This window comes from Lycorma delicatula, chromosome 5 (genome assembly GCF_047948215.1).
Source record: "Lycorma delicatula isolate Av1 chromosome 5, ASM4794821v1, whole genome shotgun sequence".
Classification (NCBI taxonomy): domain Eukaryota; kingdom Metazoa; phylum Arthropoda; class Insecta; order Hemiptera; family Fulgoridae; genus Lycorma; species Lycorma delicatula.
The window spans coordinates 169,968,362-169,990,273 of NC_134459.1; the positions used below are offsets into that span (position 1 = coordinate 169,968,362).

Sequence of the window (21,912 nt, forward strand, 5' to 3'; positions counted from 1 at the left end):
AATTCATTTTTTCCTGGAAGATTGGCTGAAGATGTCAAATACAATGACCACTGAGATCACCCGACATGTTCACACCGGATTACTTTCTATGGGCTCAATTAAAATGTATTGGTTATCAAAATAAGCCGCAAGATATTGATGATTTACAGAATCGAATTCTAGAATCAGTCACAAGTGAAAATATCACAAGATAATCATTGAATAATCCAGTACTAACCTTTTACAACTAACAACAGAAGGAGGACATTTCAAGCATTTATTAAAATGAAATACAAGTAAGAAAGCAAACGTTAATCTTAATAAATCATTTTTTTTTAAATAAATTTATTTGATAATATCCATTTGATAAATTTTTTATAAATTTATTTACTTGTGATAACAGTTCCTTATATTATCATAGTAATTTTATTCAAAATCCAAACTTTATGCTGCCATCATTATGGGTACACACATGTACCAACTTTCTATTTATACAATTTTTCTTGTCTTAAGGAGACCTTTAAAATGATCTATCACTCAAAGGGTGTTATCACAAAATATTTAAGTTACAATCCCTCAGCCAACCCCCAAAATGGCTGAAATTCTATTTCTCATCAAAAGGTAAAAGTAGTTGATCGATAAATTATCTTCAAAGCTACAGCGTTCTATCTGGAGAATCGTTTTAAAATTAAAGAAAATTGATTTTTTATCACTATAATTATTTTTTTATTACTTATATATTAAAAAGATATTACTATTTTGCAAAATTTAAATACAAATGCTTGTTGTTAACCTAAAACAATCCTTTATAAGATAAAATTCAAATTTCTTCACAAAAAAATTGAAAATTTAGGAAAAAAGTATCTGATTATTTAGAAGCAAAACACTTTAAAATGTCTTGGTCCTTTCAGTGCAACAGTACTTAGAAAACTGTATTCCAACTATTTATTAGTCTCCAAGTTTGCAGAAAGAGAAGACTACAATAAACTAGTCACACAAAATTTGCAACAGGGTTAGAAAACATCCAAATCTAACACAAATTGAGTTAAAAAAAATTAATTTTTTTATACCTTTTGGTTTATTATATAAACTTTTATTAGATAACTAACTTTATCCTTGGTGTAATTTTTGGTTCAACAATAATACAGTATTGGGCTCAATCATCTTAGGAGCAATTAAAAGAAAATTAAAATCCAAAACAAAATGAAATAGGCTGCAGCACAAAGAAAGCCTTTAACACATAGAAACCAAAAAAGTACTAGCGATTATTGAAAACTAAGTATTGTTGACTTCATTTTAAAAGGAATATAAAGGAAACAGGTATAAACAGGTAAATATAATTCAACAAAACCCATATTGTCTACAATTTAATTGTTAATATCTTATAATTTTATAAAAGTACATAATAACTCAACGATAACATTACAAAAATTTGAGTCTAAAAATAATAAACAAATATAAAAATTACAACTTAACGTGATCTTTCTGCATTCTTTTATTCATCATTAATAAAATGCAACTAGTTAAAAAAAAAGTCAAGTAGAATCAATCATCCACAAGAATTAATTTTTTCCTCGTTTCATTACTTTACTAAATTAATAAAGCTATAGAAAATGACCATTATTCTTATTTGATATAAACAACCTATCTCCTTTGTATTAAAAAGAAAAACAACCTTTAAATAAAAATATAATATAACCTATTCTTGTAACAAATTTTGATATTACTATTAACGTTATCAGTATAAGTACCATTATCTGACAAAATATTACTTAAAATAAAAATAATTTCATCAATAAAAATAACATTTAACAATTATAAAATATAACTAAGTACAAAAGGTACAATTACAAATACGTCTACATAGGCTAATTATATAAATATACATTTACATATATATTTATATAAAAAAGAACAAAAATAAACAGTCTTTTATAAATTTTAAACGAGTTGTTCGATAATGAAAAGATAAATAAAAATGTAAATAATATAATTAAAACAAATAATAAAATTATAATAATTAATCAAACAACTGATAAAAGCTGTATTTCTTCATGCTGTTCTATTAATTCTTATTCAGTAATATACAGTACGAAATGAGTCATCGATTCATTTTCTTTAATAAATGAGTCTCTATATAAACATATACATATTATGTGTTTGTGTATGTAAATGTATATATATATATATAAATATATACATACATATGAAATAATTATTATATATACATATATATATATATAGTGATAAACCCGTTTCAATGTTATGTATTACAACTGCAAGAAATAACTAACAATAAAGAAAATAAAATTTACCTTTAAAATATATATTTATATATAATGTTATAATATACAATATGTTATAGTAATATATAATAGTAATAACACTGATATATTCAACTGTCAACACGTGACATTTGTTCAGGATTTACTATCACCTGTATCACATAGCCAGGCATAACATTGGCTTCATCGATGTGTAGTTTATCTCCTAGTAATTTTCCACCAAAAAACCACCTTTGTCGTGATGGTTCCAGTCCTTCTTGGCTCTGGAAAATACAAGTAAAAATGAACATCAAAAATCACATTATAAGTTTAAAAACAAAAAATTAATATATAATTTATTCTGATCGATGCAAAATAATACATTAAACAATTAATTAGAAATGGCAGCAAAAGCATAAGGTCTTTTCTCATGTCCCAAAATATTGTGCTCAATTAAACGAAAATAGATCTGTTGTCTGGTTTGCTGAGGTAGAATTTTTTTTAAATTAGTGACAACTATTCTCTTTAACACAGGTTGCACATCTATAAATATACACAACTAATTTTTCCATGGCACCCTACCCTAAGTAAAAGTATGACTATTATTTAACTTTTTTTTTTACTTTATTAACAACAAATTCATAATTAATGTGATGGATGAGCCTGCAAATCACTGCACATTTTCTCAAACTGTGGAATTAAACTGGACTCGGCCACCCTCATTTCCTTTTACATGTTGATTTTTGCTCTATATTTTTATTACAGCGATCAGCAAAAACCAAGCTTAAAAGAAATATGCTGTCAAAAATTGAATTAAAATCCACTGTGCCCTAGCACGTAGAAGGGGCCCTATTCATCTTTTATTGAAATCCAAAATTCTGTCAATTCCATGCTGCCAAATTTTGCTTTCAAACTGTTGTTGCAATATAACACAATAAGATTCTCTTCTTTCGCAGAAGAAAATTCAGACGGAACACTAGAGTTAAATGGATCTTGAATCCATGCAAAGGTATCAAAATTTTCATTTTTAAAATATTTCTTAAACCAGATAATTAACTGTGATAAGTGCCCTTCAAACATGGTTTTTATATCTTGAGAAAGATTAAGTTCATTTGATGTTAAAAATTGCTACAATATTAAAAAAACAATCTTATCCTGCATCTTCATTCACTTTTCTTCTCCATAGTTTGAGTTTTTTTTTACAAAAGCTGATATTTTTCTGTTTATTTCAAAAGGTTTTTTAAAAGGTTTTTCCCTGCAAAGAGAGATTAAGGGGATTCAGCTTTTCAAGTATGTTGCATAAATATGCCACTTTTATTAAAAAATCGGCATCAGCATAATCTTCTGCATCTTTGTATAAAAAAATTGTCATAACAAAATCTTCTGCATCTTTGTATCCTTACACTTTAAGGAAAATAAACATTCTTGCTGCAATTCAAAGGTACGTGAAATAATTACCATAAGAGAGCCATAGTGCAATGCTACAGTACAACAAAGATAAGTGTTTGGCTCCCATATCTTCACACAGTTTTTTTAAAAACCTTGCTTTCAATGGACAAGATTTTATAAAATTTATCATATTCACCACACATTCCGATTCAGTGCAAGACTCAAATGCTTTGATGCAAGTGCTTCTCTATGAATAATGCAATGGGATCACAGTGCATTTGGTGATATGCTTAGAATAAGTACCTGTTATACTCCATAGCAGCCAGCCATGGAGCGAAACTCACCGGGTTGGTCTAGTGGTGAACGTGTCTTCCCAAATCAACTGATTTGGAAGTCGAGAGTTCCAGCGTTCAAGTCCTAGTAAAGGCAGTTATTTTTACACAGATTTGAATACTAGATTGTGGATTACCAGTGTTCTTTGGTGGTTGAGTTTCAATTAACCACACATGGTTAATTGAATGGACCACACATGGAATGGTCGAGACTGTACAAGACTACACTTCATTTACACAACATATCATCCTCATTAATCATCTGAAGTATTACCTGAACAGTAATTACCGGAGGCTAAACAGGGAAAAGAAAGAAAAGCCATGGAGCAAGCTTCACCAGTACAGACACCAACGCACTTAGGCCAATTCAAATTATTATCAGGTATCAATGAATCAAGAATCTTGAACAGGTCCTGAGAAACCTTCACTCCTGCAATGATATTTTTATAAAACAAGTCTTCTTTAATATTATTACCATCTATAAACCATACATAGCATATCAAATGAGCATCTTTATTATTATCCATAGCCTCATCTAGCTGCAATCCAAATTCCACTCCTTTAATTTTTCCAATTCTTAATTTTTGATTGTTGATATCCTCCACCATATGTTGTATTCTCTGACTAATTTTATTGGACAAAGGCACTTTTAAAAGCACCTTTCCAGCAGACTCGGCAAACATATCTACAGCAGCCAGTAGAATAAGTTCTTCTGAGATTGTATGACGCTTCTTGCATTTCATGATTTTTAAGCCACCTTGTAAGATGCTAGCAAAGCATTGCTTGGTATTGATGCAGTCTTAAAAAAAGTATTTTTTTCTTGTTTCAGTTCTTTTTAACTTCCTGGCAAAAAAATCACGAGGTTTGCCAACCACTCAGTGGTGATTAGCTTCAAAATGGCGCTTCAATTTACTTGGAAGCATACACTCGGGCTGCCAAAACTTTCATACACAATACACATTGTTGTCTCTTTTCACCATCAATTTCTCTTGACATAAAGCCAAACTCTAAATAATCATCATATTTATAATATTTTCATTTCTTCACAGTCGTGCCACTGGTTGAAGATATACTTTCTTACATTTATTACTGTTCAAAAACTTGCCCCGTCATTAAAGATACAAGAGTAAAAAATCACAAAACTACTTATCAAAGACAACAAACAAGAAGTAATATAAAACTAACTATACTACATGAACTAATTTATATCACTGTTTATTTATATGAAGCGCAGAGTTTAATTTCATTCACTAGACTTAGATTATAAACTGACTGACTGAATTGAGCCGGCAATGCTTGCTTATATGCTTTCTGAAGATCTCCCAGAACAGTCCAAATCTGTCAAGTTCATGAAAGGTCTACACACCTTGACATGTCAAGCGCAATCAAGAATGCGAGCATTGCCAGCTTGCATTCACTAGAATATTCTGTGTTGGCAACTTTACTTTTATACAGGGTTTTTAAAAACAAACCACAAAAAAAAATCTAGATATTTTAGCTTCTCACTTTGTTTTTTGTTTAGTTAGGCCAAATATAAATTCTTGGTTCAATTAATTATGAAGCTTTTACAATATTTTGTGGCGCCCCTGTGAAGAGGCTGTAGTTCCCCGGGGCGCACAGTTTAGGAATCACTGATGTACACAATTCATGTTTATGGACACCAAATTTTAGACTGGACAGCACATTTTTATAACATGAAAGCTCATTCTGACTTGAGAAGCTCCAAGAGATGACACTGTACTACAAGCAGCAATACAAGCAACCACAATAAACATATAAATACTTAATAATGACAAGCTTAGCATTTTATTAAGAAGCTTCAAAGTACAACAGAACAGCGATTTTGTTACAAATTAAATCAGTTTGATGGTCTAACAAGAATTTACCATTTAACAAAACACCCAGAAACATCATATTATAGACAATAGAAATACTATTAATAACATAACATGTGAATAATTTTTCAACTGTTACTCTAGAATTTTCTAGCCTAGTTCTTTAAAATAATCATTTTCACATGTGCAGGCGTGCGCGCGCACACACACACACAGCAATAACATCCGCAAAGAGGATAGCAATTAGACCATAAATAAATAAAAAGATCAATGAACAAAGGAAATGTCCCTGTTCCACTCCATGTTAAAAAAATCTTGAAGTGAGAGGCTATAATTTACTTGTTTTTCTCATGGAAAAATGAATTCACAATTGCCTGTTTACTGACAAAACCTGATTACAGTTTAGTTGATCATCAACCTGTTTCCAGGTATGATTGACCAATTGCATCCAGCTCCCTGGATACTATTTATTTAACTTTTTGGTTTGGTTTACTGTGGCAACAACAAAATAAAATGTATACATATTTATTCGATATAAAGACAATGAAAAGGGAGATTAGCAATATGGAAATTCTACAAATATCATTCAAATAAAGCAATTTACACACATTCAAAGTTAAAAGCAGATTAATAACTTTATTAACAAACATCAAGAGTCATATTTGATTTAATAGGAGAGAAGGAATATTAAATTTTATTGAACTGGATGCCATGTATATAACAAATACTGATCAATACTACTGCATGGAAGACAGAAAATTAATTAACACTGCTACTTTATATATAAAATCTTTAATTTAAATTAACACATTTGAAAAATTTTTTTAATTCAACAGATGAAAGAAGGTATCTCTAATAACATATTCATATAAAAACATACATAATAAATTAAAAACAGGTTAACAAAATGTATTTACTCATACTTACTGCTTAGAGTTAAACCGATATAACTAGTGTACATGTACACTGTAATACATGCAGTATCCCTAACATGTACATCGGGTACTAATGATTGTGTAAATATATAGGTAAAAAAAATGTGTTTCATGACAGTTGACCAAACTTAACTCAAAAATTTCATGAAATTAAAGTAAGAATACAACATTTTATTATCTTTCACTGCAGTTCCCAAGAAAAAATATTTCAAGTAACTGCCCAATAATACACTACACTCTTAAGTATGAATGGAGAAAAATGATGTAAGGGTAGAGGGGTTTTATACAAAATTAAAATACATACGCACAAACAATGTGAAGTTTTGAAGCGACCATAAGGCCTTTTCTTATATTTAAAATATTATAAAAGTGTAAAACAACTTCATTTAGAAAAAAGATGTAATCCTAAAATAAAGCACTACTTCATAAAAGATTGGCGACACACACCTTTAAAATCAAATTAATAAAACAAACAAAAGAACAAAATTTTAACTAATTTTACTATTACACAAAGAAAAACCATACTATGAAATAATAGATTAGCAACAATATTCATAAAACTCAAACTAGATCATAAGAAAAGAAATAAATACATGCATATACACACCACACAATTACACACCAGACATATGCTCCAAAACCATGACTCAGCGTCTCGAAAAAGAAGTGGTAGATCAAGGAAAAGAGTATGGTAAGAAAATAAAATAAACAATAGCTCTGTTATTTTAACATTTATGTTCAAACATCCACCCTGTTGGAAAAGTCAGATCCACGTAATAAAGTCAAATCACAAAATTGATTTTTGGAAATAGGAAAAAAATTGAAGAGAAGAAAAGAGTTATAAACAAAAATTCAAAATACCTGCAATTTTTTTTTCGCTGTTCCAATAGTATCATTAGTAAAAACAGGTAGTTTTACATCTTGGCAGTTCAATGAAAGGCGAAGCTTAAGTACTATTTCAGTACCTCCTTCTCCAGGTTCTGTAATAAAAACATTCACTGATTAAATTCTATTTTATTAAAGACATTATATATTATTAATAAAATTACCAGTAAGCACAGAGAGCTAGCCAAGGAAACTTCTTTTTTCTCATAAGAAATATATTTGTTAATTTAATAAAAAAAATTGTTTAAATATTCTTAAATATTGCAGAATTGCAGAAAAGAAAAGCTGGATGTCAATTACACAAATAATTACATTACAAATCAAAATATTTATCATCTGATATGTCTTATCACCTATCATGGATAGAGGTGTCTTCGTATTATCAATCTGGATATTAGGAGTATTTACCAATAATACGTTTGTGATCTTACCATAAAATCCCTCTTTCAAATTTTAACTCTAACATGATTTTTATTTTGATCATTCTATTCCCCCATCTGTTTAATTTTAAAATAAGATTGTCATATGAAATAAAATTCAGACAATTTTACAATATACAAGCAATATAGAGGCAATTTTTATGGAATCAAGGAATTTTAAACTGTATTTTTTCTCTCCTAAATACAAACTATCTAGCCTTAATAGACATTAAAATGATGAAATGTTAAGTTCATATATAGCTTCCTTTGTCCCGACAATAAAATCCTAAAATCACAGTTTTACTAATAATATTTATGTTTCAATGTTACAGTAATAATTCAAAATTTATTTAAAACATAATAATTGTAATTTTGTGGAAGTAATAATTGGACAACACATATCTATTATATTTGTTACATTAAATCACGATTTAAACTATAAACATTGTAATATACTTCTTCAGTGCAAGAGATGGTGAACATCACCATCACATTAATAGTTGCTATTTCACGACATTTGAATAAGAAATTCAGGTTTCATCTCTAGTAACAATGTGATCAAACAATTCATCACTTTCATTGTCATAACGCTGCAAAAATTCATGCACTGCAGCAAAATCTTTTCTCTAAATGTACATGATGGTTAACATCTCCTGCAACTAACTGAATGAGATAATAATTTTTTATGGGCAAATTTGTCTGTCAAAACTTCATAAATCAATGACTGCAAAACATCAGGAAACAACAAATATAATCGTGACAAGATGAAGTGATATTTTTCTCTAAGTTTTCCATCAACTTTTTCAATCAGATCATTATCACCAACAGCCGGCTGCTACATTCTCAAGAATGTTCATTTGCTCTTCTAAAAATGAATGGCATTGTCTTATTTTATTGGCACTAAATTTTCAACCCGTAAAAATCGCAAATTTGCCTAAGAATTTCAGGCACAGAATTGTTTTTTGTCATCAAAAATTGGATTTTACCTCATATTTTACAATTGACGGGATCAATAATCATAGCACTCACTATAAATGGATGAATATGAACAACTATGCTACTGTTGCTAACAGCTGATTTTTTATTAAAATAACTGATCTACGCAAGCACCATTTGTTAACATCACATATACAAAAGGCAAATTCAAAATAAACCTTAATTTATTTAAAAAAAGCCTTTTAAAAAATGAAAAATTGTTACAAATGATTTGCAGCAAACAACACAGATAACTGCAAGCTCACAAAATTCAATGTTACCAAGAAACTACTAACAGAATGAATTATAAAATTATATGATGATTTTTACATCATGATAGCCATCTACACTTCTTCATACAGTCACTAGATGGCCTACAGGAAGTTACACCTACTTTCCAGTCTAACTGCCAGTCTAACATGTATTGTTGTGTTGGGTTAGAACCCAATACTTAATAGAATGATAGCTAGGAGGCAATCTCATGAACACATTAACATTAAATACAACAGATCTGATCAGCATTAAACTAAAAGCCTTTATCTATCTCCTGCACAGAAATTAAGACACTCTCTGTACCACTCAAAACTATACAAAAAATTACACTTAATTGGATATATTTTACTCAATATTATGGAAATAAAACAATGTTCAAAAACTTATCTTTTTAATATCAGTAAAACATATTAAAAATTTCACAGAAATAAAAAAATAATACCTGAACTATCTGCTGGCGATTCTCTTCCATTGTCTTCTTTAACAATATTTATAGGATAAGAGAGGCAGTAAACAGGCACCTGGTAGCGAGTCCCCAACTCGTCATAACACTCTGTCAAGAAACCTTACCAAAACCATAAAAAATTGTTAAACATAAAATAAAATAGCAAAACAATATATTTAAAGGAAATATTAAAAAAACTACAAATAATTTCCATCAATCACAATCTAGAGAAAGCCAAATTAAGCATACAAACTGAAGGATGAATTTATTTACACTTAAGTATAAGAAATAGTCAGTCTACCAATAAATTTAAGAATGTTCTCATTCCATGCCTACATCCTTCGTCCTACCTACCTCATACCTACATCCTTCAGTATATCAAATTTTTACATTAATACAAATGCATAAGAAACTACTAACATGATTACATAATAATTTGAATAATGTACATCAAACACATGTTGATGCTATGATATCATACTCCTCTATAAAGGTAACATAAAATGATACCATTCATTCCTCATCTTAATTCAACTTATAATTCAATGTAGAATATGAACACAAAAAATCAGTACTTCCACAGTAGACAACAAAAAGGACTGGAAATATAAAGAAAATACACTTTTAACCATTCAAGAATGGCTAATTTTCATTACCCAGTGTGGCTGACAAGACATTCACGTTCAGTGTTAGTTTTACCATAAATAATATTAATGGTGAATACTTACCCCTAAATTTTTATGAATTTTTGAAAACATACACATATACCTACATATAAATAATTCAAACTGTGTATGCTATCCCTGCTTCTTGAAAAAAATTATCAAAAGTAAAATATCACCGTTTTTCATGTTCAACTTTCTCATGATAATTTTCTCATAGAAAAAGAAGAGATAGGTAAATAAACCACAGCACCAACCTTTTACCTTGAGAAAATATGATTAAATTGCTTTTTGTTCCATCCTTCCAGGACCAGTAGTTTTTTAGTTAAGATTTTTTCCGTAAACCCTTACAGCCACAAAAATAGGTGTGCGCACCATAACAAAAATGGCTGCCACAGGTAAACTGCTTAAATAAAAAATTAAAAAAAAATAGTTTTAAGGTTCTGAGACATGTAGGAAACACATGAGGTAAGTTTGTTTTTTGGTCAAACAATCACCCTTGGGTCACTTCAAATGTATTGACCCTAAAAGAATTTATATATAATTAAATGTTATAAAAAAAAACATGTATTGCACAAATATTAACAAAGAACTGAACTTTTTTTTTATAATAAAACACATAAATAATTTAATGACTATAGCTACCAAATGATTTCTAAAATGCTAAATTTTTATTAGGGCTCAGACCACAAAAAAAAAATTCATCCTACATAGCTTAAGAAAATCATTAAACAATAGACAAAATATTTTAATTACAATTTTTCTTCTACTTCATATAATTCCAAGTAAAATGATTACATAATTTTAATAATACAGATACTTAAAAGCATTTTTAATGTGGAGGGTACATATTTTTTTTGCACGATAGCATCCAAACGGGAAAAACTTTCCTAAATAAATTCTCAATATTTTTACACCATTTTTATTTAAATAGAAGGTAATTGAAATATTTGGGGTCAATCTTGTTGAAATTTACAAAAAAAAAAAAAAATTAAGATGAACAACATAATAACCAGTGATGGGCAAAAGGTTACATCTAGCATTAATATAAAAATCACTGAAATTGATCCAGACACTATTTTTTATCCAGAAGAAGATTATCCATTAGAATGTCAATACATTTTTTTTTAAGTATGCAGATATCTCTTTCAAAGGAAATTTTTTATTTTAAATTGCACATCTTCCTTCTACTAATTGCACTTTATTTGAAAAACTAAAAATGAGGTAAACTTTTTCCTTTGTTAATAGTTTCTAAATAAATCACTTTTACAAAGTATACAAATAAATATAGAAAACTAAAATAAAGTAAGGCATTTATCAACTTTTTTGTTGTTGATGAAATACATATGGTTTCAATGTCATGCTGCATCCTCCTTTCATTTGATGCACAGGTATGTGATGTGAATATAAGAACTTTGTTATATTGTAACTGGAAAAAAAAGGGTTTTTACATACTAACAGCAAATTAATAGAAATAATTCAACCTTTGAATGTACAAAGCATGTAGGTACTATTTTCCATATCATCAGAAATCAACTAAATAAATGAAAATCAGTAACATAATATTTTGAATGGAAAAATTGTAAATAAAGGTTTAACAGATTAAAACTTCAGAGAACTTAGAGAAGTTTGTAAAATTTTGTAGTTTTTACATTTTAATTACAAATTTACAGTGATTATAAAATAAATTATTTTAATCCAAGAGTGACAGACTAACAAAATATTGTCTTCAGTTAAATCTAACAAGCCCTGTCTTTTTTCTATTATATATTGTTGTTACTGTTTATATTATATTGTTATTATCATATAGTTATAAAACATGTGGATTTTAAATAACGAACAATTATTATTAACTTTTAAATATGTATAATTATTGCAAAATGTTTTAATAAAAAAAACACCTAATATTAGAATGACTAACAAGAGAAAAAATTATGTAAATCAAAATTTTCCAATACACCAAACATTATACAGATCAATTAAAGTAACACGTATTATTAATTGAAGTGAAAATTATACATTTACAGAAATAATTCTAAAAAATAAATTGATCATATGTTGAAAAGGAAGGAATTTCACCTACCATTCAAATGTGTATGAAGTACATACAAGATTTTAACACTAAAATAAAATAAAAATTCAAGACGTGAAATAAGAAATAACTAAAACAGAAAATCTTTGGAAGGCACAATCTTAATTACAACCAAATGTACAACCTAAATATCTAGATAAAAATATAAATATCCATATTTATACCAATTAACAAAGCGAACATTAATAATATTACAATAGCCCATCAAGAAAATACCTACAAATTTCAATAAACTTACCATTAGGTACTGATATGTTTGCTCCATCAAGAATCGCTTGTGCAAGCTGAAAGTCAAGAGACTCTGATGCTACCGCTGCAGCTCTAAGGGCATCCCAAATTTCTTTTCTACCTTCAAATGCTGGAGCAGTATCCCAGAATTCATCCCTTTTACTTCGGAGTTGACCTTCTGTCAATGGCACATCTGATTTCCAACGAATTGTTTCATGGCACAATGGGTGATTTTTTCGAGAACGTTCTGTACAAACAATATGTAATTATTTAATAGCAGTTCTATTAACATAATTGGACAACATCTTACCATAAATACTCTTAAACAATAAAAGAAAATATCATCTGAATTATATAGAATCCCTACAAAAGTTTCACAACTGGAATGAGTTCACCCAAGATGGCAATGAAAAATGGACAAATCTACTCAAGATAGCTCAAAGAGGAAGAAAGTGAGATCAAACGTGATAAGATTTATAACATATTACAGTTATAACATATTTTAGTTAAACATATCATAGTTTCATTACCTGTGTCGCAAAGAACTTTTTAAACTGCTCTGATACAGGCAAGTTTTGTTCTTTCCCACAACTGTGATACAATATTTCAGAGGAGAGAATAAAGGATAATAATCCCATATTTTTACAACTACTAACAACAATGGGATGAATATAAACATACAATAATAAAAATCTACTATAGATTGATTAGTTCAAAAACTTAATTATAAAAATTAAGGAGTTGAATTTTTTCAATTTAACTTTTCCAAAGGTTACAATAAAATTTTAACTAATTTACACTTTATAATTCATTATTTAAATAAACAATAAATCAATTAATGGTACTTACGTATTAACGCCACCGCAGCTACAGCTGCTGTTTAGGTTATGTTGACTTTGTGTACTGACAAATCGTACGTATATCAAAATAACCTAACTAAATATAACCTACGCTCGCTAACCTCTTACGTATTAACGCCACCGCAGCTGCAGCTTTATTTAAAAACAAAGTAGTCAATCGGATTTTGGTGGATTAACATTAATTGGATTTCAGTGCTATAACATTAAGGTTATATTATTAATAAGTTGTATATATTATGCATATTTAATGTTTATAAGAGGTTAGCGAGCGAAGCGAGCGTAGGTTATATTTAGTTAGGTTATTTTGATATACGTATGATTTGTCAGTACACGAAGTCAACATATACGTACAAAGTCAACATAACCTAAACAGCAGCTGTAGCTGCAGTGGCATTAATACGTAAGTACCCATTAATTCTACAAATCTAGTATTATAATTACTGCAGTCACAGATTAATTTTTTTTAATAGAAAAAAGGAAGTTAAGTTATTTCTAATAAAGTTGTTCCCAAACTTTTGCATCAGATATATTATCTGTTATCACAGAACAAATTGGGGATTTATTTTAAGGAACAATAACATTGAAGAGCATCTTAACTAAAAAAGGTAATGCAATAAAATTTATCGTCAGCTTATTATCATGCAATGACCATATATTATGTTAATTAAAAATTATACATTTTACTACTCTAAAGTATTTAACAAATACATTGATTTACTCTGGCCAAAACAATAACTAATGACAGATTGCTAAAATTTAATGGAAATATATGAATTCAAATGTGTAATATTTATCAAATTAATGCAACCATTACTGAAGGCAACATTATACTACTGACAAACATTAACCCATTATGCTGTTCTATTGCAGCATAGACTTTAGACAGAAATTTATGGTACACTGAAGGAGGTTAAATATGCCTTAAGCCAGATTTTTATTCAGTAAATTCATGTTAACCTCCAATATCACTATTTCTAATAATGTAGTTAACAATTTGATTCACTGCGGTATTCTTTAAATGTCTGGATACCTAGCACGGCTTTATTCAAGGACAGACAGACAGTTGTATCCCAAGTTCATAAGCTGGAAAGTGCCCTCATACATCAACTGGAACAGTAAACGTTTGGAAAATGATGCAATGGTCAAATTTTACTTCAGAAAACAAAAATGAGCATTTTTCTGCTAACATACATGAAAAATATGTAACAAGTTTAATAGAATGTAATTTATGATCAAAAATATACAAAACGAATAATATAAAATATATAAACAATAAAAAAAATTTGTTCAAATAAAAAATACATAAATTCGTTGATATATATATATATATATATATATATATATAATGTAATAGTCAACATTAATTTAGAGGAGCAAAAAAAAAATAAGACATCTCTAATAAATAAATTTTGTTTGTATCACTCTAGAGATATAATGCAATCTTTACATCTCAATAAATGAAGAAATTTATTCTGAAACACTGCCATATATCATCGAAAACATTTTAAGAGACCACACAAAGATATCTTAAAATTCTGAAAATATATATTAAACACTAAAAAAAAAAAATTATTAAAAAACTTCAATACAAAAAGATGCGCCGCCTTAAAAGCAGTCTAATTTTTTTTTAGCATACATAAAAAAGCATAGTCTAAATGTTTTATAAAAATTTAGGACAGGACCCAAAATAGATAAAAATTTTGAATTCCTTTTCAAAATATCAAAAAAGCATTTGGATAAAAATATACAGCAAAAACCATTTTTCTTTTTTTCAATAAATTGTTTGTGACAAAAGTTACATCAAACTGTATGGTTTTCAATATTTACTGCAATAGAGTTTTGATAGAAAAAAAAAAACACTGAGCTGACAAAAAATTAATTTTCACACACTTAAAAATTAAAAAAACACTATTGTTGGCAAATCCCAAAATCTCAAAAAATGTTTTATGGAAAGATAAGTAAACTATTACGTGACTTCCAATTTTTGTTCCCACAAATTATTTGACAGAAGAGAAAAAAGAAAGAAAATTTAAAATAATTTTGGATTAAAATGATGTTGCTATCTTCAGATGTATTTCAAAGTAATTACAGCTACCATTAATTCTGATGCTCCGGTTTCCAATCATGATCATCTATAGTTCTCAAGCTATGGTAAAAAAAAACTGGACAACAGAAAAATTTTTATAAAAGATAAAAATCACATATTAATAAGAATACATCAGAAAAGCGTTAAACTTACAAAAAAAATGTTAACGTAAATTTCATTAATAAATATTCATTTATATAATTTCACTTCTTAATCATCATCCATAAACATAAATTAAGATAAACCACTCATTATTCAGGAAGATAAAATCAACTTTAGTATATTTTTTTTATGAAAAACAATCTGGAAAGTAACCCAACCCCTGGGTTGGGTTACCTGCTTCAGGAAAACTAACCGATTGGTACTGTGTAAAATGTGGGAAGTGTTATCACACTGTATTTACATATTTTAAATTTCTCTGGTTTTACATTAACAGACAATGATAAAACTGATTAAATTACTCTTGGTTATTTTTAATATGCATACTTTGTATGTTTGGAGTTAACAACAAACTTGACAGAAAAGAAAAATGGCCTTAGAGATGATGTTACAGGAAAATGCTGAAAATTAGATGGTTTGATAAACTAAAAATTAAGCAAAGATGAGAAAATAAATTAACTCATCTTTGGAGAAAAAAATTTGTGGAAAATCTTATTAAGAGATGAACATAATCCATTCATTAAAAAAATCAGGTTTCATTTAATTTCATCATGGAGAGAGTTGTAGAAGGTGCAAATTCATAATAGAGAAAGTCAAAGAATGAAATACATACATGTATGAGAATGTAATTTATAGCAATTACATAGAGGTTAAAGAATCAATATACAATAGAAAGAGATGACAATTAATTACCACCAAACCAGTCAACTGACCGATGACTCAAAAAAAAAAAAAATGTTCACATAAATTGTGTTAAAATTCCATTGCAAAAATAAATGTATTTATTCTATGAAATTACTAAAATGACTATTACTTTTACTAAAGTAACCCTAATGATAGCTGTAATTAATGATAGCTGTAAGTATATCTAAGATGACATCATTTTAATTAAAAATTATGTTTATTTTTCTTACTTTCCCTCTTCTGTATCTGGTAAAGTAAAATGACTATTTTTAAATTACAAAGAAACTGCTCTTCTAAATCATATGTTTTGGAGCTAATTACCACCACCTCCTAATTATCAATAATTCCAATGAAGAGGAGCTACAAAATTAGTTCAGAAAAATGATCTGAATAAACAATTTCACAATAATTTTCAACTATCAGTATTATGTTTAATGAGCTTACTTTAAAATTCAAACCATAATCAGAAAATTACATTCTTTTGGAATGAAAAGTATCAGTTGATAAAATAAAAAACTTAAAAAGTCATAATGAAGACAAGAAAACAGTGTGATTATATTATTTATGGAGTTTATTTGAAATGTACATATGCAAAACATAAAATATAGCAATCCACCTTTCCACATCAGAAGTCAACTTGCCCAGCAAGTATATAAATGTATTAAAACTATGTAAAGTACAATACAGCAGAAAATAACAAATAAATTTAAAAAATTAAAAAAGCAGTATTTAGGGAAGATCAACTACAAATAATCAACCGACATACAGTCCAGCAAAGCAGAGAGCCGGTGTATGAATTTGTTGTACCTTGGGTATGAATTTGTTATTTTAAACTCTTTAGTGTGCAGTTAACAATTTAATACTACTTTAACTACACTATGATAAGCTGATGACATCAGCACATGCAATCAGTCAAATACCTCGAATAAATTCTTAAATCCAAGAAATAACTGGTAAGATGAGGCATATCAGACCACACTTCGTATTATGCAATAATTTCCAGAGAAATTATAATAAGTGATTGATAAACAATATGTTTATAAAAAATTATTTTAAATTTATTAAAATATTTAACCAAACAATGAAAGATTATCAACGATAAAATAAAACGGTAAATTTCAATTATAGAAACAGTCATAAAAATCCTTTAATGTTATATTTTGGTTCTATTTGTAATAATCATGCTCATGAAGGATCTTATAAGCACCAAGGAACTGAATGACCTTTACAATATGAATGATAATAAAACCTATAATAAGTTTTATATATTGCCAGTGAAGGTTACAAACACAGATCTGACAAACAACAAAAGAAATTAATCCCAATTTCTCACTGGATCTTTCACAACCATCTGCATCAACAATAACATTTCTATTATTGTACAGTAATGTTAAATAGTATTAAACTGTACACAAAGTAAAGAATTAAAAAAAGAACAATTAATCTTCTGAAGAAAAGATAACATCATAACCTACTTGCTTTGCTGGTCTATAATATTCATCAATCATATTTTTTATCAAACTTAACCACTCTCAGAATTCACAGAACTACATATGTTTTTTTTAAATAAACCAGAATTAAAGACAGGAATTCAGAGTTGAGTTACACACTGTAATATACCAGGAAATCAGCTTGCAAATAAGATAAAGCATGTGAAAAGGAATATTAACTTATGACCACACTTTTATTCTGAAGTACACTTTAAAATACTGTCTTAGATGTTGCATGATTCATGGATAAAAAAAGAACACTTATTTGTGTTTTTAGAGTGGTAAATTTGGAGAAACACCATAGTAATGCCCTTCATATCTGCCAACAGTGGCCATCATTTTTCTGCTTCTACTGTGTTTAGTCGCAAACATCAATCATCTTTTTATAAGAGAAAGAATACAGTAAACTTCTAACAAAACCAAACCTGACATTCTAAAAGAGCATATATTATTCTAACCGATCAAGAGAAAACCAAAACCTCCCATTGTAATTTCTAACAATTAGGTAGGTACATGCACACATTAAGCTGACACAAACGAGTACCTGTGAAAAATTCCTGATTTATAAACCAAGAAAAAGTTTTAATATCAAGACGAGCAACTAAAATGACTGATAGCAGTCCCCAAATTCATTTCTTACGTTCTTCAAGTTTACTTTTTCGAACGAACTAACAGAATTTCCAATTACTTATAACTGGGCTAAAATAATACAACTTGCAATTTTAATGTTAATCTTTTAGATTTGTAACAAATATCTAAACTAAAATAAAACTGTATACATACACTTATTGAATGTAAACTATCTACAATAATTCCACAATTACATAACCATACATAAAATATTTAATTCATAAACACAAAAGACTTAATACATATACTACAAAAGACACCCAACTTCACAAAAAAATCAAGGCTTTTTCACATTTTTACACCATAAATTAATTATAAAAATAAATAATTTTATTATGATCTGTGCAATATGATTATTTTATAAACAGAAACAATAATACCCAAGTTTTAACACAGAACAAGAATAATTTACTACTCTTCCTTGTTTTCTAGCATTTGTCTACAGATAACAAACCATGAAAGTTGCATGGGCTTCATGTACTGATTTTTAAACTCATAATATTTTTCAACTTATTACAAAATACCACTACTATTTCATTAATTAAGGCAATTTTCAAATTTAGGGAATTTTCAAACTTAACTAATTTAAATGATACAGTATATAATTTTTATAGTTATAGATTTAAGCATCAAAATTTACACTACACTATTTTTAAAGATCTATTTACTCATTATCCTGAGACAAAGATAATCTGATAAAATAATATTTCAATAACTAGAGCATAGTTTCTTTGTATTACTAAATAATTGAATAAAAAGATAAATACATAATCTCCAACTTTTCCTGTTGGCCTATAAAAAATATATACATATTTGATCATATTTGTTTTATCTCTAACAATGTTTAAGAATTTACACAAAATATAATTATTTTTGGAACTATCCAAAAATTACAGAAAATGTAATAAAAAGCACAGTAAAGTAATATAAATAACATTATTACTGATTTCCTATTTAATCTACATATTTATTATGAATTGAATAATTGATTATCCATTATGATAAAATATCCAATATGCCAGAATTTCACACAATGACAACAGCAGGAAAACATGATGATACTACAAAAAACTAAGCTTCAATAAAACAAAGAATGACTGAATATCAAGAGCAATTCCAATGCACAAATCAAATTACATTACTTATCTTTTTTAATAATGCAGTCTGTAATATTCTTTCTGAGGCAAATTGCTATAAATGAAATAAATTGATTTACCATACATATATAGAAAAAACAATTATGTGTGTGTTTGTGTATATATATAAAACCTACAGAGCTTGCTCTTTTTACTGAAACTTGTTTGATAACAAGGATAAAATAAAACAGCTTGACTAGACCAAGGCTGCAGCAGAACTTGTATCATGCAATTTCCTGCACAATATACACAACAAATGTTTAACTCGTAAAGCTTGTATTTAAACTACAACATGAATACACATACAACTACAATATACACAGAAAATCAACATTCACAAAACTTAACCAAACCTGAGAAAAAAATAATTTAAACGTAAAGGGAAATGTAACCTAAAACAGTTCAAAAAAAATTAAAACCGTTGTAACACAATAAACTTCAATAATAACTGCTAAATGCATTGCGAAATAAAAAAAGTAACAGAGAACGACACTTGTAAAATTAAAACACTTACAATAAGTACTTTAAAATATCACACACTTAACGACGTTCCAGCCTAAAGCTACGTACCTGAATTTGGTCGCGACACATTTTCAGAAGAATTGTCTATCCCGCCACTTCTATTCCGATTTATTCCAATACATCCTCCCATTCTGTAAATATCGACAATTGCGGCATTGCAGCAGTATTTTTAACAAAGTGCAATGAACGATTCCCATTTCCTAAACATCATTCCATCAGCCATATTTGTTGAAAATACTTCACTTGAATGCGCTGCCGTCATGATATAATTAACGCACAAACTGGTTATGTATATTAGTACCGTAATTACAAGTTACTTCAGTTTTTTTTTTTTTTATTTCCCTCAAATTTGCATTATTTTTGTGATCTCTAAGTTTATATTATGTCATTAAAATTAAAACTCATGATACGTTTCGAATAAGAAGAAACAATTCAACTTTTAAGTTTACAGATATTCAAACTTAACTCAGGGATCTACCATGAAGTTAAAATTAAATTTTTAAATATTAACAGAATTTTACAACGTTTATCGAATAAGTAGTTACCGAAATAAACCCTTTTGTTGACAAAGAAAAGTTGAGTGATAAAACTAGAAATCCATAGTTTCTCACATTCCATTGTATTGTAATCATCGGTTTGCCGGTCACGCGTTTGACCTGAATTTTAAACCTTTTCGCTCAGTCTAAATGCTGATATTTACATCACAACGTATTTCTTACATGCATTGGTATCCTTTCAGAAATTTCTTCTTTAAGATGATATCTTTTAACACTACGCGTTAATATTTAAATCCTAATTAATTTACCATTCATGCATTAAGCGACGATAGTTAAGAATAAAATAAATTGTAAAACAGTTAAATTGTTAACAATCGCCTAATAAAACAATAAAGAACCCAAATAAAACTAAACTCAACACTACTTTCAAATCACAAGTTTGATCACTTAGGTTTATGTACCTAAATTTTATCAAAAAGCATGAAAATTTTGAATTTTGTGTACTAAACCAACACTTTTTTTTAATTATTTTTATTTATTTTAATTTATTATTGTGTTTCAATGCTTTTATAAAGAACATACAACTAAAAAATTCAATATGATTTTCATTAAAATGTTTCATTTATCTTTTCTGAACATCTGGAAACTATACTGCAGGTAATGAATAAAAGTTTATTAATTTTCATACTATAAATTTTGATGATGCTGTTAGTTTGTTATTGTTTTCTTTTATTTCAAATAAAAATTTTTAAAACATGCACAAATTAATAATAATAGTCATTTATAATTAAAAAAAAACAGCTTATAAATGATCTGGATTTGAATATGCCATGTTAACTAAAAATGTATATTTAGACAGATATCTGAATAGAAAGATAAAGAATAATTTCAGCTGATGTTAAGAAAGATAAATGTAACAAAATTTAATTTTTTTTTCTTAAATGAGAATGAATGGCTGATAATAATAGTATGTATTATGCTGATTTCATATATGTTAATAGATTTTTTCTAATGGGCTTAGTTTTTTGTAATTGAAATTTCTTTTGAAACAAAAAATGTATGGTGAACATAATACAACAATATATTACATGCATTCTGTACTCACCTAAAATCTATTTCTTTTGGATTTTCTGCT

General features: G+C 27.9%; 1 protein-coding gene across 1 annotated transcript; it reads right to left on the reverse strand.

Annotated features, from left to right (window-relative positions):
- Window positions 1-1,333: 1,333 nt before the first annotated feature.
- Window positions 1,334-20,536, reverse strand: LOC142325581 (ubiquitin domain-containing protein 1). Its single transcript, XM_075367500.1, has 5 exons — window positions 20,329-20,536; window positions 12,724-12,960; window positions 9,729-9,851; window positions 7,596-7,714; window positions 1,334-2,527 (listed from the first exon to the last, which is right to left on the reverse strand). Exons 1-5 carry the CDS (start codon window positions 20,408-20,410, stop codon window positions 2,375-2,377), a joined length of 714 nt encoding a protein of 237 aa, XP_075223615.1. The 5' UTR covers window positions 20,411-20,536; the 3' UTR covers window positions 1,334-2,374.
- Window positions 20,537-21,912: the final 1,376 nt, after the last annotated feature.